A 20,251-nucleotide genomic window follows, 5' to 3' on the forward strand; every position below is an offset into this window, starting at 1 on the left:
TATCTTACTAACGGGCTAGCCCGTAATTTCAGCCCGCCCGTTTTTTTGTTAAATGGGCGGGTTTTTACCCGCTCATTTTTAACGGGTACAAGCGGGTCGAGCGGGTAGCGGGTTACTTGCTCAGCCCTATGTAAAAGTTCTATTTGATCCTTCACAAAATACATCTCATAAAACTTGATAAAGCATTGATGAGTTATTGGGTTATTAATGAAAACACCTACATATTTAATTGGTTTATTTGGGTGACATGTTTAAAGGTAAACTTAACAATTTTAATTAAAGATGATTTAGAATTTTTATAGAGTTTTTTGAAAAATCAAGACTCTTAATTTTAATTATATTTCTTGAACCGTTTGATTTTTTAATTAAATGACGCAGGGTGAATTGGATCGGAGGAGGGAGCATCATTGAATATAATATACACATATCTTGCAGCTTGAGGGACGGTGGCGGGAACAAAACCATGCCGTGCCGGTTTTCTCGCGGGGTCCGAAGTAACTAATTTTTAAATATTGAAACTAAAAATTACTCAATTTTTCGACAAAACATTCTCAAGTATATATTATATTGGGTCGTTTTTTATTAAAAAATATAATTTTAAATTTAACATTTTGTTATAAGTTTTTAAATTTTTTTAATATTTTAAATTCTTTAAATCTGAAGCATTTAAAAATAAAAGTATGATAATTTAAAATATTAAAAAAATAAAAATTATAATAAAATTTAAATAAAGTGTAAGAATTCAGTCGTTGACAATAAAATAGGAAATGGGGGACAATTTCAATATCCAATGAAATAGAAGGATGAATAAACTATAAAAATGGATGGGTCGCCGGCTACGCCATGTACCAGTTCAAGAGCGTCACGCGGACTTGTCATTTGAGCTTCGCAGTGCCGGAGCCCGTGCGTACCGAGATTGCTGGTATCGTTGCCAACACTCTTTCCCCTCTTTTAGGGTTTCGCGGACTCGACTATTAATTTTGCGGTAATCCGAATTCTCAGCTTTTTCCACTATCAGCACTTCTGAAACCCGTCTTCTTGGATTTGTTATTTCGATTTCCACTTGATCCTGAATGTTTCTAGATTCATTTATTTCTTGGGTTCTCTCACCGTGCCTAATATATGATATGGCTTTTGATTTGAAATGCTCCAAACTGTGGAATTAAGGTATCCTGGAGAAAATGTTTCGTGTTTCTGAAGTAAATCTTAACAAATATATATTTCTGTCATTGGAATTGGGTTACGTGAAAACTCCGAAGAGGGGAATCAGTTTATTTGTTTCCAATGACTTCTTTTTGGAACGGCGGTAATTTTTGTATGCCTTTATTTCAGTGTGGAAATTGTGGCTGTGACTGCTGCTTATACGGATGCAGATTTCGTGCGATTAGATTTTTTTTTTTTGAAGTTTCATGGAAGCTTATTTTTAATGGATTTTTGTTTGCTTCTTTTATACAGAAAGATGGTCACAGATCATTAAGGTTACTGCTGAGTTCGTAGCTAAATGGATTCCGCAAGGAGTTGGTTACAGAAGTTACAACCACGAGATAAAATGAGGTCATCGTCAAAGAAAAAGGACGATAGTGCTGGGGTAGATTCAAATCAACCGGTAGATGACGAAGCTCTTTCCAGTACCACAAAACAGAAGGTTGCTGCAGCCAAGCAGTACATTGAGAACCATTACAAGGAGCAAATGAAGAGCCTTCAGGAGAGGAAAGAACGGTATGATTCAATCTTTTCTCGCCGATAATGATTAGGCTTTTCTTTTCATTTTTCCGAAAAGAAAAAGAAAAAGAAAAAGAAAAAAGAACTATTAATTAATGACTCTTCAAACCACCTAAAATAAATACCTGAGCGCCCTCTGGCTTTCCTGTTCTGGTAGTCTACGCAATACATACAATTCCAGTTCTTTACTTTAATACGAAGCTCTGTGTCTCATTGGATACTTCCTTCTCTATGGATGACATGGTTGAATGTTGATGATGGAAGTTTCTTTTGTGTAGTCTTATTATTAAGTCAACAATTAGTAGACTTCGTGTCTGATTTGATACCTCCATCTCCATGGATGACGTGGTTGATGATGGAAGTTTCTTTCGTATTGTCTTATTATTAAGTCAACAATTAGTAGACCTATATTCATTATGAACATGTCAAAATTGATGAAAGTATTATCTCTGCTTGAATGTTAATATGAATTACGATTTTGAAAATCACTTTCATGGTTAAAGTTTCTATGCCTCATTTTTTCTTATTAGTCGAACTATCTTGGAAAAGAAGTTGGCTGATGCTGATGTCTCAGAGGAAGATCAAAGCAACCTTCTTAAGTTTTTAGAGAAGAAGGAAACAGAATATATGCGCCTTCAAAGGCATAAGATGGGCGTTGATGATTTTGAGTTATTAACTATGATTGGAAAAGGTGCATTTGGAGAGGTATGTATAAGTTTATATATGGTGATGATTGAGTATGCCTCTTTTTCAAGTTTGTAATATTTTTGTCCTATTAATATATTGAAATGTGATGGTAGGCTGATTTATTTTTATTTTATTATCCATGTTTTTATTTGTTTGACTTAGTTCTAGATGTTTTAATTGAGCATATTCAAGAGGAAATCCCCAAATGTATGCTTTTTGCAAGTGATATAGTTCTTATTAGTTAGACAAGAGAAGAGATTAACTGCAAATTTGATTCATGGAAGAGGACATTGGAATTGAAAGATTTCCACCTGAATAGGAGTAAGACGAAATATTTGCATTATAATTTTGATAATAGGTTAGTTAATAGTAATTTGGAATTGAAATTGGAAGTTCAAATCATACCTCAAGTGAAAAAATTTAAATATTCGAGAGCTATTATTCAATATGATGGGAAAATTGATGGGGATGTTGCACCTAGGGCACAAGATGGGTGGTTTGGTTAGAGAAAGGTTAAAGATGTTATTTGTGATTGAAAGATATCTAATAAACTTAAAGGAAAGTTTTATCGAACTACGATAAGATCAACTATATTATATGGTAGTGAATGTTAAGTTTTAAAGGGATAGCAGGAGCATAAATTTAGAGTACCAAAGAGGAAAATGTTGAGATGGATGTGCAATCATACACGTTAAGATGAAATCTGAAATGAGTATATATGAGGTAAAGTTGGCATAACACCTATGGAAGGAAAATAATAAAAAATTGTTTAAGATGGTTTGGACATATATAGAAAAGACCCTAGGAGGCACTGATAAGAAGAGTGGAACAAATAATTTTGAGCCTTGTAAAGAGTAGTAGAGGAAGACCGAAAAGAACATTTATGAAAGTTATTAACCGAGACCTCTTAGTTAACAACATTCATAAAAGATTGGTAAATGATAAAGCACAATGACGTAGTGTAATTCATGTAGTCGGCCCCATCTAATGAGATAAGGTTTGTTATTTTTGTTATTATTATTTGAGTTCATCAAAATTGAGAATCAATTTAATACTTTTAATTTAACATTTATTCTTGTTTGAACTCTCATTCATTTATAGGCATATAATGATCAAAGCACTTTTAAAGAGTAGATGTGTAGAGGAAAATATTTGTAATAAGTAGAATATATTGAAAAGGATGATTTCGATCTGCAAATAATATAAAAATAAGTTTTTATTTCCTGAGAAAGGATGCCCCCCCAAAACCCCCACTAATTTATTTGATTTTGGAATGAAAACTTGCAGTACTTCTTAGCTGAGTCTCATTGTTCTTGCACGTATTTTTCTGCCGATGATTTGACTGCTTCCTAAACTTTTGAATTTGATGTAGGTCAGGGTCTGCAGGGAAAAGATGACAGGCAATGTGTATGCAATGAAAAAGCTGAAGAAATCAGAGATGCTTCGTAGAGGCCAGGTTGGCAGGTTTACATTTAGTAGTCTCTAGGTTTTATCAAAGTGCATGAGGTTGCCATACTCATTTTGAGTTTTGTAAATCTCTTCAGGTAGAACATGTCAGAGCTGAAAGAAACCTCCTTGCAGAGGTTGACAGCAATTGTATAGTCAAACTTTATTGTTCATTCCAGGATGATGAGTATTTGTATCTTATTATGGAGTATCTACCTGGTGGGGATATGATGACTCTTCTTATGAGAAAGGATACCTTGACTGAAGATGAAGCCAGATTTTATGTAGCGGAAACAGTTCTGGCTATTGAATCTATTCATAAACACAATTATATCCATCGGTATGGGGCTTGTTATTTATTAGTGTCCAAGCAATCCTTTGTTCTCTTTTATATTGAATTCGACTATTGCATGTTGGTTAGGTTCTAGGGAAGCCAATATACAGTGACTTGCTAAAATTCCAAAACTATCATTGGAAGTACAAGTCTTCTCATGATTCTTGACTGCTACACATGTCAATTCAAAATGGTGTGACACTGAACTATATGATGCCTAAAATCTAATTTTATTGTTTGTACATCAATTTATTTGCGACAAAAGCTGCCTTAGTTAACAGTAGAGCATAAATCTTTTCAATATTTAATGATGCAGGGATATCAAGCCTGATAATTTGTTACTTGATAAATACGGACACTTGAGACTTTCAGATTTTGGACTATGTAAACCATTAGATTGCAGCACACTTCAAGAAGATGATTTTTCAGTGGGTCAGAATGCAAATGGATCTTCACAGAATGATGAACGCTCAGCTCCAAAACGCACACGACAAGAACAACTACAACACTGGCAAAGGAACAGAAGAACACTTGTATGTTTACTGCAATCATGTGCTAGCTATTTCTTATTAGTACTTGCTGTGGTGTTTCCTCATAACCTTGTTAAATGTACAAGTCATGTGCTGATAAAATGTACTTGCAAACCCCCCTCTCCTTCCAACATGAAGAAAACCATGACTGCTAATACTGAGGATATTTGTGAGGACTGAAGAAGATTTGTTTCTTTTCTCAATGTGTGAGGAATAAGTGTGTTCCTTTCCGCTTATGTTGTGTGTGCTTTATAATGGTGAATTCATGGATGTTGCAGGCTTATTCTACTGTTGGCACACCTGATTATATTGCTCCAGAAGTTCTATTGAAGAAAGGTTATGGAATGGAATGTGACTGGTCAGTTTTATGATATTTAACTCTTTTTTGATTTATTTCACTCTGATTTGTGTGGCAAGTGAATTAGAATGTATATTTTAGAACCCAAGTGTGTTCTTGCCATAATTTATTGGTTATCTTTCCAAAATATTTCAACTTAGTTTTAGTTCCTGTTTGGGAACCCAATGTTTTACATTTAGAAAATCCATTTACACTTTTAGGATGTTAAAAGTTGTTTGGGAAACAATTTGTACCCAAATTGACTTTCCTAAATTTAGGCTCAAAAGTACATTTGGCTAATCTTATTTCCTGTAGCTTTTCAAACTGAAAGCACATTTCCATCCCTCAAAACTTATGCATCATTCATCACTCTGACGCTCTTTGCCCTTCGTTCCATCATCAGCATCCCAATCAAATTAAATTAAAAACCTTATTTATTGTACTTTCACGCTAGTTGCGTTATGCTCTCAGTTTTTGTGTTCTTAGAGGATAAAATTAAAAGGCTTGTTTAATTCAATGACACTAAATAAAAAATATCAAATTCTTTCATATTTAAAAACGTTATAATTAAAAAATTAGCCAAATAAAACGAGAACAAAAACAAAAACATTAGAAAAAGGTAATATCAAAAGCTGTCATAAATAATTAAATAATTTTTAAATATTTATGATAAGAATTAAATATCCTTCTCAAAAATGCCTTGTAAAAAAGATGAGGGGTTTTTAAAATTTTTAGAACAATGTAATTATATTTAAATTGTTCTAATATAAAATAGTTTTATAACAAAAATTATAAATAATAAAAATCAATGTCATATTCTGTAATTATACATTCAAAAGCACATTGCAATATATATAATTCAAGCAACTTTTAATTTACCAAACTAACTTTTGAAAAATTGTATCCAAATACAAATTTTGTTATCACAACTGACTTTTATTGAATTGAACTTTTAACAAACTGATTTTTCACTGATGGAAAACCAAACGAGCTCTTACATTCACATTTCATGCTTGACATCGTTTGTCTTTTCCTTTTTTCTTTTTAATGGTTTCATATATTATTGAAATACTGTAATGATTGTTATGAAATATACAGGTGGTCGCTTGGAGCGATTATGTATGAAATGTTGGTGGGGTATCCTCCATTTTATTCTGACGATCCAATGTCAACATGTAGAAAGGTAATATTTATGATAGAGCTGTTCATTGCTACGAACATATCTTTGACATAGCTTTTAGTTTTGCAAGTTATTCCAAGAAACTCATTGTATTTACTGTAATTTGAGCTGTTTGCGTTTGATGTTGAAATTTAGGTAGTTATAATTCTGTTGCAGTTCTCATCAATGTCTTGCCTTTTAAAATATTTGAAATGATACTAAGGAGGCATTTAGTATCATGTGATCTCAGATACCACAGTATCTTGCATATTTTGGTAGATATTGCAATAAGGATAACTTTGTATTCATGATGCCTATATTAGGCTACACGTGTTAGTCCATGCTGTTTACTTTTTTGAATTTCCATGTACACCTTTTGAGACACACTCATAATTTCTGAGTCAATTAATCTGGAAAGGTTATGATAAAATTGGTAACTGAAAGAACTAATGTATTCCACCTTGTCATGTGAGATGACAAAATATTTTGGCTGTTATTAAATAACATCCTTTTGGGTTAAGAAGCAATATAAAGGTGATATTTCAAATGTCATCATGTTATTAAATAACAACACACCAAACATTGTCATCCAAAATATCATGGTATGTGAGATAATAAGGTCGAGATCATAATGCACCAAACAACTCTTAAAGATCTTAGGGAAAATCACAACCCAGGACTGTTGAATAACATTTATTACTATACAAGACCAAATAATTCTAATTTTGCTCTGCAAGACCAAGGGGCCTAAATGTAATTAAAATTTATTGTGAAAAAACAAAACTATCCCTGACACCACACACACGCACACACACACACACACACACTTGTTGTGATGGGGGGAATTTAATGCTGTTAAAATGGAATTGAAACTTATTTTTACTTGAATGAGGTTCATTAGATCACAATACTTCCTCTTTACCACTTAGTTAATATTTTAGAGTTGTTAATGAAGGAATTGATTGTTGTTAAAATAGAAATGAAACTTTTTTTTGTCCTGAATGAGGATTTGTTCACTAAATCACAATACTTGTTCCTTTCCACCACCAAATTAATTTTCTGAAATTGTTGATGAGAGAATTGATTATTGTTAAAATGAAAATGAGACTTGTTTTTTCTCAAATAGGGACTTGTTAAAAGAGTATATATATACATGAGGGGTAGTTTTGTCTTTACACAATAAATTTTAATCACGTTAAGGTTACTTGGTCCTGCAGAGCAACAAATGTTATTCAGTTGTCCTTGATTGTGATTTTCCCAATATCTTATTGAGCTAAGTTCTTGGCAATTTTGTCCTCGTGTACGAAAGTCAAACCATATAAGCCAATGTTCAGTCATGATGAAGCTGACCCATTTTTCCCCTGTTAAATTCATTTGCTGTGAGTCTGCCAGATATTAGTTGAAAATTGAAATACGTGTTTCATGCAGATAGTAAATTGGAAATCTCACTTGAAGTTTCCAGAAGAGGCAAGACTATCCCCAGAGGCTAAAGATCTTATTTGTAAACTTTTGTGTAATGTCAATCACAGGCTGGGGTCAAACGGTGCTGATGAAATAAAGGTGTTGTATGGTTTGCTCTATTAGAACATCCTGGATTTGTTCCATTATATGTTTGGATATAGAGGTTACCTTGCTGTTGTATTCCATTTCAGGATCATCCATTCTTCAAAGGTGTTGAATGGGATAAGCTATATCAAATGGAAGCTGCATTTATTCCTGAGGTCAATGATGAATTAGATACTCAAAATTTTGAGAAGTTTGAAGAGGTATTTGGGCCTTTACGGTTATTGCTAGGCATAAATGCTTATCTAATGCCTTTTACCTTTTCCTATCGCTCCTCATTTTCCCTTTCGCATTTGCAGTCAGACATCCAGAATCACCAAGCATCAAGATCTGGGCCTTGGAGAAAGGTAATCTTGGATGCATACTTCTCTGTTGCTGATATGTCTGCAAGTTATCACCATAGTTAACATTTGCATAATCTTCTGTTGACTGATATGGTGATGAAACAGTGCGGTGTTCTTTTCAGTCAGTATAATATATGAAAAGAAAATAAGCATCATTATTTGAATTACTTCCATATGGAAATTAAATACATCTTGGGTGTTGTGAAAATTAACTTCCCCTTGATTTTACATTGCTGTGAGTTGGCTGTTGAGCTAAGTTGAATAAAATTTAACGTCTGGTAGGCAGGGCCATGGTAGCAGGAACAGGAAGCATGCTGCCGGCTGTTGAACTTGTTTGACATTCCCATATCAGAAGTTCTAATTTATTTTTCAATTTTAGACAAAGTATGTCTTCTGAAGTCATTTGGCTAATGTCGAGCTAAACAAACTTTTTCAGGACCATGATAAGGATTATGTCTTAATCGATACCCTTGTAATTCCTGAAATTTGGATTTGCCAGTCATGACACCTTTTCCTGAATTCTTAAGTAATTTTAAGTTATGACTCTGCTAGGATTTTGTATTTGTTGGGCCCAGTGAAATGTAGATGATTAAGTATGTCCCTGCTGCTCCAAGGTTGTTTGGAATTACTCGAGATATAGGATATCACTTTCCTCAATGAAAAATTTAATATTGTTTGCCTTGCTATCATTAGCAGTACAAATGGACTTGCCTTTGTCAAGTGCAGTCGTTGGTTATATTCTTCATTAGCCGGTGCCAATGAACGTTTCATTTAGGCAATATATCATGTTATATGGTTGTTGATCTTCTCTTGTTTGATCTTCTAGTTCTTCGTCTGTTGCCGCTGATCAGGGCTACACATTTTTTTCACTTTCATGTTGTCTCTTTTAATGGGTGATTTTACAGATGCTCTCGTCTAAGGACTTAAATTTTGTTGGGTACACATATAAGAATTTCGAAATTGTCAATGACTATCAAGTTCCTGGGATGGGTATGTCACTTTTTCTTAACACCTCTGCATATTAATTTATAATGTTTTATGCAACGCTCTATATTGAAACCTTCAATCATGATCAAGTATATTGTTTTACCAAATACTCGGATCAGGATTAAGGTTCAATAATGGAAATTATAGCCCATGTCATGGATGCCATTTTTTTTTTAGGATACATTATTTTCCTTTAATGCAATAATGGATATTGAATATCATTAAACACATGCATGCACAAAATAGTTCTCGATATAATTTTTTTCCTCTTACCTTGCAGCCGAATTGAAGAAGAAATCCTCCAAATCAAAGAGGCCGACTATCAAGTCACTTTTTGGTATGCTTTCAAAACTTTCTGACCTTTCTTTTTTATTTAAAAAGATCGATATATTTGGTTGCTCGCTCCTGTATACTTTTCTGTTTCTCATCTGATCAAAATGGGGTTGAGACAGTTGGTGAATCAGAAACATCAGAGGTGTCTGCTTCTTCAGATGCACCTGCAGGCAATCAATCTGCTCAAGGGAGCTTTCTAAACCTCTTGCCACCCCGTTTAGAGGTAACTAATAAAGACAGAGAAACCTCCTGACAGGGCAAAACTTGTGACATATCCAGTCTGACAGCATAGGAGCCATAACTCATGCCAACAGCGTTAACTTTTTCAATGTTCAATTTATTATTCTTAACGTTATTCGATGCTTGGATACGTTCTTGGCTACAATAATGGTTACTTGGTACTTGATTGCTTGCTTGAGCAAAGGCATGAAGAAAGTTATGTGCCCTAACTATGGAGGTGTAAACCTCTTACTGCATTATGTCGGTACGAGAAACACTGTAAACGGATATACTCTGTAAATTTGTACGTTAGTGATAGCCAATTATTTGTATCACTTTCTATCTTGCAACGTGTAATATATCCTAGGGTTTTGTTACGATGTGACTTATCAATCGTAATTAAACTTGTTATGTTAAATTACATAAAAATGTAAATATCGCACCATCTAAGAGTACTATAAAATATAGTATAACTGAACCGAACAGTTTTTAAATTTTGCATTGCACATCATTCTTGAACGTTGATTCTGAGAGGTTGGTCAAGTAAACCTAATCCAAACTGGAAGCATTCTTTTAATATCGAGTCCCTTTGTCGTTTTGGTTGGTCGTTCATCTCGCTTACCTTGATCTTTGATTGTGACTCAATCTAAAAAACTTTGGTGCTACTTCAAAACCTTGCCGCTGTTAGACGAATTCGAGATCCGCAACGAGGAGAATATGATCTTATTAAGCTGATTGACGACAAAGTCGTAACTTTTTAAAAAGACAATGTTGTGAGATTTTCAAATGTCTTAGGTCATCATAATCCTATGGCATTAGCATCTATCTATTGAACAGTATGATTGCCGAGACTTTTGATCGCTTCACCCGGGCACCTTTAGAAATTTTGTCAAAAGCTCCTGAATTTTGTTCACAATATGAGCTCTTTAGGTGTTCCATTTTTTTTGAGATTAAACTTTTTGTATGTATGAATTAATTACGTGTAATATACTACAAGTATTCTGTTATATTATCGATCATCTTGATATATGACTAGATAATTACAACTGCATCTTGTAATGCTGTAATGACAAGTAGTGCACTTTTTTTTTTCTGGGCTTGCGAAAAGAATATATGAAAGGAAAAATTAATTGATTCATCCTTATAGTATTACTGATCAGTCTTTATACTTTGAAATCACACAAACTATAATGATGAATAAATAAAAAAGATGACATTGGAGATTCCTAAAATTTAGGTCCAATTTTATTTGATTAGTTCAAATATTAGGGTCTATTTTCATCATATCCTTCATTATTATGTTCTCCTCATAACTTGAGGTGCGCTAGTAATGAATGATTTGTGGGGACATATTTGAGTGAATTCAATATTTATAATTATATTTAATTGATTGCGTGTTCTACTCTGCTACCCCCTCCCACTATTTTTTTTGGTCTGGGTCTCTCGCATTTCACTTTTTCATAATAGTTATGATTATGATTGTAATTATATAACTTGATCGACTATTAAGATAATCACCTCTTTCAGTCATTCCTACTAAATATAAAAGAAGACGCTTCAAATTACATATTAGAATATATTATCACGTGAGGTTCATATTAGAATATCATTGTGTTAAGCAGCTCACGGGACCATTTTGTTTATGAATGTATTTGATTGATACCAGTAAACATAACGAATGTACGGGTATCAAATTTCATGGAGAGAAAATCATGTTGAATGTTATGGCCACATATGGGTGTGAAGAGTGAGATGTACAGTGAATGGAATCAACTCAAGTTCACATGAGTAACAGTGGTTGGGATTCAAATTTTTTCTATGGAAGAACAAATTTGATTGCCTTAAAATAATTTAACCCTTATATATATATATATATATATAACAATTTAAATGGGAGGGATCTATCATCTACCTTAAAAAAATTCAAATCTACTTCTTGTACTAAAACAGTGAATGGTTTAAATTTGACTGTTTTTTTTTTTTTTAACATTCTAAGAGTATTTTCATAGACATCAAATCTGGACTTTCACCACAAAGGCGATGGTACATACATCTGCAGTGAAGATGAAGGGATGAAGAATGTAGTGGGGAAAAAAAGCCAGTGGATGGAACAAGATTGATAATATTTAACTCTAATATCGGTCAGCAATATCATACAGTAGATTTTTTTTTCCCCAAAAAAATAGTTGTGTCAAATCCTCATATGTTAAACAATACATAAATCCGAGATCGCATCGATAAGACGACCAGGTATCGAAAGAGACAGAAGCATGAATCGAGCACTTCTTGATCACGTATAAAATACAAAGAAGCAGATGACAAGAATGGAAAACAAAATACCAGAACAAACAGATTGACTTGAACAAAGTAAGGAAAAAGCAAGAGAGGGGAGGGGAGGGGGAAAAAGAAAAAGAAGAAGAAAGAAAAGCAAAAGAGAATAAAAAGGTAAAGAGATAAAGATTAAAGAGAGTCCCTTCGCAGCACATCGCATCGTGGGCAGCACCCAAGGAGGCTCAAGTGCTAAATGCTAACTAACTCATCGCCAGTCTTCAGTTTAAGGGAAAACAAAAATCTGTAAGTTTTTTTTATTTAAGGGTAATTTAAAGCTGTTAATTAATATCGGCGCAGAGAACGGAGCTAAAAAAAAAAAAAGAATTTTGTTATGTTTACGAAAGAACGGGAATTTTATTATTTTTTCGGGCAAGGAAAGAATGAAATAGCGATTACTATATAGATTTCACGTCGTACAGTTTTTCCATTGTCATCTTTCTCTCTCATTTACATCAGTTTCCGCCGTCCATCATCCAGCTTTTGTTTTGCGGAACTACTCTTGTTTCTTCATGCCTCGTCCCATCCAGCGCATGCTCCTGGATCTCCTCCGTTGTTACTATTTTTATTTTATGTTGTAAAAGTTTCTTTCAATTGTTCCTGGTAATGTTCGCGTCATATTTTATCTGGTCAACTCGTTCCTGTTTTCTGGAAATTAGGGCTTCTATCGGCAATTGATTCGGTTTAGTTGTGGTAAATGGATGTCACTGGAGAATTTGGTTTGGCCTTCTGAATAAAGACTTCGTCTTCATTCCTGGGGATGCTATAAATTGTTTCGCATTGGTTTTCTCCTATCTGGATTTACGTCATACGCAATTTTACGATCAATTGGATCACCGTATTGGGAAGTTTTATTAGAATCGGGTTGATTATTGAAGAAAGCGAATCATTTGATTTGTCGGGCCCTTTTAACTGGTGAGTCGGCGGAGGAACACGGTGTATTTTTGGTCTTTATGCCATTTTGAACATCTAGATAAAAACCTGGGCGAACATCTGAGTAGAACAACTTATTACAGTTGGTGCTTGGCGGCGTACTGAAGGTCTTGTTCATAATGGATCATGTGATTGCTGGCAAGTTCAAACTGGGAAGGAAAATTGGGAGTGGGTCTTTTGGAGAGCTTTATTTAGGTAAATGCGAGTACTTTTTCACTGACAGCATCTCTTGCGATGTTATGTTTCTATAAACACGCTAATCCTTCTCTTATTTCTCATGTTAGGTGTTAACGTTCAAACTGGAGAGGAGGTGGCTGTTAAGCTGGTATGTTATCTTTTCTTGATAACCCCCATTCTGTGTTCGGTAGGGTTAAAACGGTTTAAAAATTGAATCTATTGTGACGTTTTGCTATGTCAAATGATTGCTTAGAGTTTAGCATGAACAAATCACTTCTTTTTACTTCATCTACAATCTCAATATTAAATGTCGTTACTTAATAATGCCTGCTTTGGATAATTGATGCTCTATCTTTCTATGCAACAGACATTGGCACTTTGGATGGTGACATGCATTGAATTTTTTTTTTTTTTTATATAGTTGCTATGGGAGTTCCAATAATCATAAGCAAAACCTGATGTGAGGAATAATTTGTTGACTAAGCAAACAACAAAAGGAACAACATCCATCCTCCTCTCAATGTCAACTTTGTAACAGTAGCTAAAGTTTAGAAGAAATGAATGCTCTCTTTAAGGATTCGAGAATTGTGTGAAATGCTGCCTTTTCTTTTTAGTTCTTTTTGTTTCAATGTGGTTTAGCTTGTTATATCCTTTTTTTTTTTGGGGCCGGGGGGGGGGTTTATAATATCCTTGCCTTTGTTTATTTCTAGAGACATTTGTATACCAGTTAGTGATTAGTGATTCCAATATGCGCATGACATTCTGTGCTAATTTTTAACCAATTTCTTTTGCTCCCTCCCCCTTCTCCAAAAAAAAAAAAAAATTCAGGAACCTGTGAAGAGCAGGCATCCACAGCTGCAATATGAATCAAAATTATATATGCTTCTTCAAGGAGGAAGTAAGTCTGTGGTGACTTTACCTTTTTAGCTTTTTTGTGTCCAGAGATTCTTTAAGTGTTTACTAATATGAAAGTCTCTTTTGACAATTTTGAATATACAAATGAAATATATAATTCGTTCCTTTGTATTTGGATTCAGGAGTATAGTTATACATATGCCCATTGGTCTAGAATTATACTTCATTATGAACAGAACCATTATTCTTCTCTAAGTCATGCCTACAAAACAAAAACAAAAAAAGTTGCAAAAAATAATAAGAAAAGAAACAATATTGCTCTTAAGTAATTGGATCTGGCTTTTCTTCAATAAAGCGGGGATTCCTCACCTCAAGTGGTTTGGAGTTGAGGGAGACTACAATGTTATGGTTATTGACCTTCTTGGGCCAAGCTTAGAAGATCTGTTCAACTATTGCAACCGGAAGTTCAGCTTAAAGACAGTGTTGATGCTTGCTGATCAATTAGTAAGTCTACTTGGAAACCATTTTAAGTAAAGTGTCATAGACAGATTTACTAAGTATTCATATTGTTATTATTATTTTCAGATTAACAGGGTTGAATATATGCATTCAAGAGGATTTCTTCATCGTGACATAAAGCCTGACAATTTTTTAATGGGTCTAGGGCGCAAAGCTAACCAGGTAAAGGAGTTATCAACATCAGTAACCCATGCTGAGAGTTGCTTTTCAGCCTCAATGTGGATTTAAAAAAAAAAAAAATTCGACAGGGGAATTACTCTATCAGATATGTATGCTGATCGGGATAACATTAACTTTTGTGTTTGCTTCTGCTAGATTTAATTGTTTTGTTGTGGATAATTTAACTAAAGGATTTCTTGCTCTCCACTGCCTTGCTTTCTTCTCCTCAATCTTAGAAAGAAAAAGAATTCCATTCTTTTGTCAATTAAAGGAGTCAAAACATGATCAGGAGATTCTGATAAGAAAATATTGGGTGAATGCAGGAAATTTAGTTCTTTGTAATTATTTTGATAATATGTTTATCATGGCAGGTTTACATCATTGATTATGGACTTGGAAAGAAGTATAAGGATCTCCAGACTCATAAGCACATACCATACAGGTAAATTTTGTCATGCTCTTTTCTGGACATGCAGATGCCCAGTTTTGGAAGTGCTCAAGTGCAACATATTTAGTCATGCGCATTTGTGTGTGCGTGTGTGTGTATTGAATTGGAATTAACTATGCAGGAATGCAGTTTTCCTCCAGGAAGCAACAATAAATTAGCACACCTATCCTTGTGTTGCCAATTTATTGGTTAAAATTTAAAAAAAAAAAAAAATCTCGGATTTAGGCAGTTACATCATTACTTTAGTAAGATCATTTTGGATTGCTGCAGTTTTATTTGAAATTCATTCTTTTGTGTGACATATCTCCAATCCGGTATTGTAAATACTGTCATGAACACCTTAATCAATAAAAAGTAATTTCTAAAATTTGAACTGAGACCAATATTTGGCTCTGCGTGCTCTGGTTGAATCCTCTTCTATGTAGACCAATATTTGGCTCTGCGTGCTCTGGTTGGATCCTCTTCTATGTTTTATCTCAGTTCCCAACCCAGGCTCATCTCTGTTTGCCATCTTGTGATCAAATGCTTAATAAACATGGATCTTTTACTTCAGTGTTTTTTTTTTTCTGGGATTCATTTTACTTAGTTTTGTGTTCTATAATTCTGTGTGCATTTTGCTATTTTCCTTTTCTTTCTATGATTTCCCTTCAAAATTGTTATGTAAATTTATGTGTCTTCTATTTGTAGAGAAAACAAGAACCTGACTGGCACAGCTCGCTATGCAAGTGTCAACACTCATCTTGGAATTGGTGGGCAAATATCTTATGCTAGATTTATTCTTTTTCATACTGACACCCTAATTAATAAAAGTAAATCATTACAAAATTAGACTCACCTGCTTTCAACTGCCTGATTTTATTTTATTTTTCTGGCAGAACAAAGCAGAAGAGATGATCTGGAATCTCTTGGTTATGTGCTCATGTACTTCTTAAGAGGAAGGTTGGATACTTATCAGACCCGTCTTTTTTACCCCATAGTTGCTACATATTATTTTGATGGCATTCTTACTGTCGGTTTTCTATGTTATTTTAGTCTTCCCTGGCAAGGTCTGAAGGCCGGCAATAAAAAACAGAAGTATGATAAGATTAGTGAGAAGAAATCATCAACTCCAATAGAGGTATTATGACTAGTTGGATTAGTATGCTTACCAATTTACTCGTTGAGATGCTTTGGAGAAATTAATATTCCTTCTCGATCTAGTCAGTGATATCTGAAATGAGGTTTTGGCTGCTTTGATCTTTAGTGGGATATTATGCATGACACCCGAAGCTGAGAAGTCAGGCCAGGCCTGAGAATCAGCTCTATAATAGTTTGTGCTTGTGAATGTGAATGTTCATACAATCACAAATACATGGATTTTATGTGTCAGGACTAATTTTTTTTTAGACTACTTCTATTGAATATTCCTTGTATCAAAAAGTTGGCATAACTAGAAATTGGATGTTTCTCGTTCATTCTATCTCAATTTTATATGGCCATGTTACTTTATTGTTATTATATCTGCTTGTGTGGATAGGTTCTCTGCAAATCATACCCATCTGAGTTTGTATCCTACTTCCACTATTGCCGATCATTACGGTTCGAGGACAAGCCAGATTATTCATATCTAAAGAGGCTTTTCCGAGACTTGTTTATTCGAGAAGGTCCTGTGTGCTCATATCTGATTTGAGTATTAGCAGGGATTTTTTGTAGAAAACTTTTAGTAGGCTTGATGTTAAATTGGCCTTGACTTTGATATTGCAGGCTCTCAGTTTGACTATGTTTTTGACTGGACTATACTGAAATATCCTCAGATTGGTGGCAGTTCTAAAGGGCGGGTTAGTGCTGTTTTACCTTGCATTTGTGGATTTTTGCTTTCTATTGAGCTCTACTTACTGAAGTCTTTCCAATATATCAGCTTGGCAATGGCAAGGCACTTATGAATGCAGGACCATCTGTGCAAAAACCAGAGAAGATCCCAGGTCAACTCCCTTTCAGTCATATAATTTAATGAACTTGGTATACCGCTAAATCTTAACAAGTCTGACAAGTGTTCAGGATCTTCAAACTAACTTCTTTCAGTGTCTTTCCTTCTAGTTTCAGAGAAAATGGAGGTTTTAATTATTCAACTGTAGCTATTAGTAAAAGTACCTTGCTTCTTCCGAATTCCTTAAATGATAGTGGCTTTTCAATTGCTTCTTTCAGCTGGGAAGGATATTCGAGAGAAATTTTCTGGTGGTGTTGAAGCATTTTCCCGAAGGAATCCCACAAGTTCTAGTCCTCATGGTGATCACACCAGAAATAGGATTTTCGAGGAGGTGCCATCTCGCAGGGATGTGGTAAATATTATTTCTCTAAAACATAATTTCAAATATTTCTCCCAGAAGAGTTTTCTCCATATAAATTATCTGGTCAGTGTCCATGATTCGGGAATTCAAATCTGTGATTAAGTCACTTGAGTGTAAAAAATTTGCACTTTAGTTGTTGACATCTGTTCTCAATCAAATCCATGCTTGCCTGTTTGAATTCTCACTTCTCCTATGAATTGATCGTTAATAAAGCCTTAACATCTCTCTTTTAATTAGGGGTTTTGCTGAAACTATATATTTTGTCAAATTATCAATGTTTGTACAAGGGGTTACTTGTGATTTTAGCTTACATTTACGAGTCAAACATTCTTATTGAGCAGTATGATCAAGAAAAGGGACGCAGTTCCTCTCGATATGGAAGCAGTTCAAGAAAAGCCATAATCTCATTGAACCGGCAGAGTTCCTCCGGTGACCATACTGACAGCCGTGCCAGCTGGCTGACATCGGGTGGCAACCGCCCATCTAGTGCATATAGAACTCAAGCTGTGCATGAGGCCAAACAACCAAGTTTGACACGCAATGCATCTTCAAGAGCCAATCGTGATGATGCTCTCAGGAGCTTTGAGCTCCTCTCTATTAGAAAGTAAATGGGGGTATCATCTTGCAAGGGTCTCACGTGGCATTTTTAAAATTCTTGAGCAGCGAAATGCTTGATCATGTTTTTATCCGATGACGATTTCACATTCTGGAGTTTATATGGTGCATGGGGTTAGTACTAAATCGCCATGCAATGATAGTTATACCATTTTCTAATATTATTTATGGACCAAATTGGTCTTGTCGCCTTCCTGGACTTCTTCCACGGAAGGTGTTTATTTTCGTTGGTACTACGAAATTCGTGAATGTATTCAATCCAGTTCGATTAAATTCGAACAAGTACGTGCGTGATGTTCAGTTCCTTTGCTCACTGTATTCTCTGTTGGTTTGGCAATTAATTGTACTGATACATCTTAAAACAGTGGCTGAGTTGTAACCTATGAGCGATACCGCTATATTCTGTCTCCTATGAATTAGACAAGATGAGAAAGAGAAGATAGAAATGTAGAATATCGTGGGTGGGGGGGGGGGGAAGAAAAAAATGGCAATAAAATATTTTAAAAATTTTTATAAATGACATATTTAATTTTTTAAAATGTCATAAATCTCCAAAAGCTTTTAGGGGTTTTATTGTCATTAAGAAATTAATATAAAGATCATTTATCTTTAATTTAAATATTAATTATTATTATAATTTTATTTTAAGATTCACAATTTTTTTATAAACTCATAAAAATTTAACAACAATTTACAAATTTACATTTAAAATTTTAATATTTCTTAAGTGTTATAAATCTCAATTGTTATTTATAAATTTATTTTAAGATTTATATTTTTTTTCTTAAAAACTGTAAGGATTCAACAATATTTGTAAGTTTAAATTGAAAATAATTTGATCATTTATATTAAGTTTTTAATGATAGAAATATCTTAAGGATTTAAGAAAAATTATGGTATTTTGGGGATAAAAAAATTATTTATATAATTTTAAAAAAATTATTATATTTTTTTTAAAAAAATAAAGAGACAAGCTTTTGTCAGTGCAGCACTCTACTTTCTCAGTCTAACGAGCTCGCGCCTGATAATTCCCCCGTCTCTGCCAAGTGAAGGAAGGAAAGGAAAGAGGAAGAAGCTGCCCCCTTTTTTTTGGCCGAGAAGAGAAAACCACTTCAAAAAGCTTAACCATTAATATTATCTGTTTCAATGTTTGTTATTTTTTTATGGTAAAGGGAAAATGTTTCTTATTTTTGCTTCCAATCACAGTAACATCATTTTTTTATCATTTGCCACATTATAATTATAATTACATACATCATAGTTTCATTACTTAAATTTGCATCTTTTGAATCGATGCATAGAATTATGGCTAATTATTGAAAATTTATGATGCATGGATACTGATGCTTATCTAATACTTTGATACTTTCTTTTTTAAAAATATAGGATATAATTAGCTTTTTATGTGTGCATATATATTTAGAAAAAACTATTTAAAAAAATAAAAAATATATTTTAAATTAAAAAATATCCAAAATAACATGCCTATATAGCCCTGTAAAATAATATCAAGCAAAATATAATCATTAGTTGTACTTTTTTTTATCTATACTTATTTACCTATTGCCTAGTTTTTACTAATAGTTTCCCACGTAGGATTTAAATACCAAAAGATTATAGGGACATTTGCACTTATAATCCATTTAATAGGACAAAATAAAGATAACAGCCTAACATTTTAAATATTTTGCAATGTAGTTGATTAATATTTAAGTTAAATTGAAATGATAAAAACTCTCTTCTCCTCAAATATAAAATCTCATTTTTGTTCTCAAATGTAAAATGCATTATGCCTAATAATTGACAGTGAAGTATTCAAAAATGTTCAAATATTAAAACAACATATAATTGTAAATTGGTCACAATTATATTCATTCAGTTATAAGAATTTTGCTACTCTGCTACACAAGTTTTTTTTAATTTATTTTGGGAATAAAAAGAAAAATCGCACCCAACTTGATTGTAAATAGGCTACGTTTCAAAATCTTAAAACTTCATCCATAATTTTTAGTAACATATTTTTCAGGTCAATGAGCCAATTTACTCAATATTATATTTTTTATATTTAAAAAATTATAATTTTTATCTTTTTATATATCTAAATATTTTTAAGGAAAATTTAATTTTTTATTTTAAAAGAAAATCACAAAAATATATTGGGAATAAAAAAAATTTTATATTACACTATTTAAAAAAATTTAATTTCTTAAAAATAATTTTGAAATATCA

The 20,251-nt window shown here is 33.4% G+C and overlaps 2 protein-coding genes across 5 annotated transcripts; both read left to right on the plus strand.

Annotated features, from left to right (window-relative positions):
- Nucleotides 1-806: 806 nt before the first annotated feature.
- LOC129301519 (uncharacterized) lies at nucleotides 807-10,038 on the plus strand. Of its 2 annotated transcripts, none has more exons than XM_054940080.1 (14): nucleotides 807-985; nucleotides 1,456-1,719; nucleotides 2,253-2,427; nucleotides 3,782-3,865; nucleotides 3,954-4,195; nucleotides 4,506-4,722; nucleotides 4,998-5,077; nucleotides 6,155-6,239; nucleotides 7,644-7,775; nucleotides 7,868-7,981; nucleotides 8,078-8,125; nucleotides 9,028-9,112; nucleotides 9,390-9,446; nucleotides 9,562-10,038. In XM_054940080.1, the coding sequence occupies exons 2-14, from the start codon at nucleotides 1,502-1,504 to the stop codon at nucleotides 9,693-9,695; spliced, it is 1,671 nt and encodes a 556-aa protein (XP_054796055.1). In that variant the 5' UTR covers nucleotides 807-985; nucleotides 1,456-1,501; the 3' UTR covers nucleotides 9,696-10,038. The 2 variants fall into 2 exon arrangements, with proteins under 2 accessions (XP_054796055.1, XP_054796056.1); XM_054940081.1 differs by having other exon boundaries at nucleotides 808-922.
- A 1,967-nt stretch (nucleotides 10,039-12,005) lies between these two features.
- Nucleotides 12,006-18,420, plus strand: LOC129301518 (casein kinase 1-like protein 6). 3 transcript variants are annotated; one of them, XM_054940078.1, is made up of 15 exons: nucleotides 12,006-12,235; nucleotides 12,649-13,117; nucleotides 13,207-13,247; nucleotides 13,928-13,997; nucleotides 14,310-14,458; nucleotides 14,540-14,635; nucleotides 15,004-15,074; nucleotides 15,768-15,829; nucleotides 15,956-16,019; nucleotides 16,113-16,197; nucleotides 16,597-16,723; nucleotides 16,824-16,897; nucleotides 16,978-17,041; nucleotides 17,265-17,398; nucleotides 17,749-18,420. In XM_054940078.1, the coding sequence occupies exons 2-15, from the start codon at nucleotides 13,042-13,044 to the stop codon at nucleotides 18,013-18,015; spliced, it is 1,380 nt and encodes a 459-aa protein (XP_054796053.1). In that variant the 5' UTR covers nucleotides 12,006-12,235; nucleotides 12,649-13,041; the 3' UTR covers nucleotides 18,016-18,420. The 3 variants fall into 3 exon arrangements, with proteins under 3 accessions (XP_054796053.1, XP_054796054.1, XP_054796051.1); XM_054940079.1 differs by having other exon boundaries at nucleotides 13,006-13,117; XM_054940076.1 differs by lacking the exon at nucleotides 12,006-12,235 and having other exon boundaries at nucleotides 12,342-12,904; nucleotides 13,006-13,117.
- Nucleotides 18,421-20,251: the final 1,831 nt, after the last annotated feature.

The sequence above is a fragment of the Prosopis cineraria genome, unplaced genomic scaffold, assembly GCF_029017545.1.
Source record: "Prosopis cineraria cultivar Desert tree isolate PC_DT_omini unplaced genomic scaffold, ASM2901754v1 PC2172, whole genome shotgun sequence".
Taxonomy (NCBI): Eukaryota; Viridiplantae; Streptophyta; class Magnoliopsida; order Fabales; family Fabaceae; genus Prosopis; species Prosopis cineraria.

What these genes read in the sequence shown, in the direction of transcription:
- LOC129301518 (XM_054940078.1), top strand. Translation starts at nt 13,042, where the DNA reads ATGGATCATGTGATTGCTGGCAAGTTCAAACTGGGAAGGAAAATTGGG. An exon ending in CATAAGCACATACCATACAG is followed by an intron (nt 15,075 to 15,767) that starts GTAAATTTTGTC and finishes TTCTATTTGTAG; the next exon opens with AGAAAACAAGAACCTGACTG. An exon ending in AAAACCAGAGAAGATCCCAG is followed by an intron (nt 17,042 to 17,264) that starts GTCAACTCCCTT and finishes TGCTTCTTTCAG; the next exon opens with CTGGGAAGGATATTCGAGAG.
- LOC129301519 (XM_054940080.1), top strand. Translation starts at nt 1,502, where the DNA reads ATGGATTCCGCAAGGAGTTGGTTACAGAAGTTACAACCACGAGATAAA. An exon ending in AAAGGAACAGAAGAACACTT is followed by an intron (nt 4,723 to 4,997) that starts GTATGTTTACTG and finishes TGGATGTTGCAG; the next exon opens with GCTTATTCTACTGTTGGCAC. An exon ending in CAATGTCAACATGTAGAAAG is followed by an intron (nt 6,240 to 7,643) that starts GTAATATTTATG and finishes TGTTTCATGCAG; the next exon opens with ATAGTAAATTGGAAATCTCA.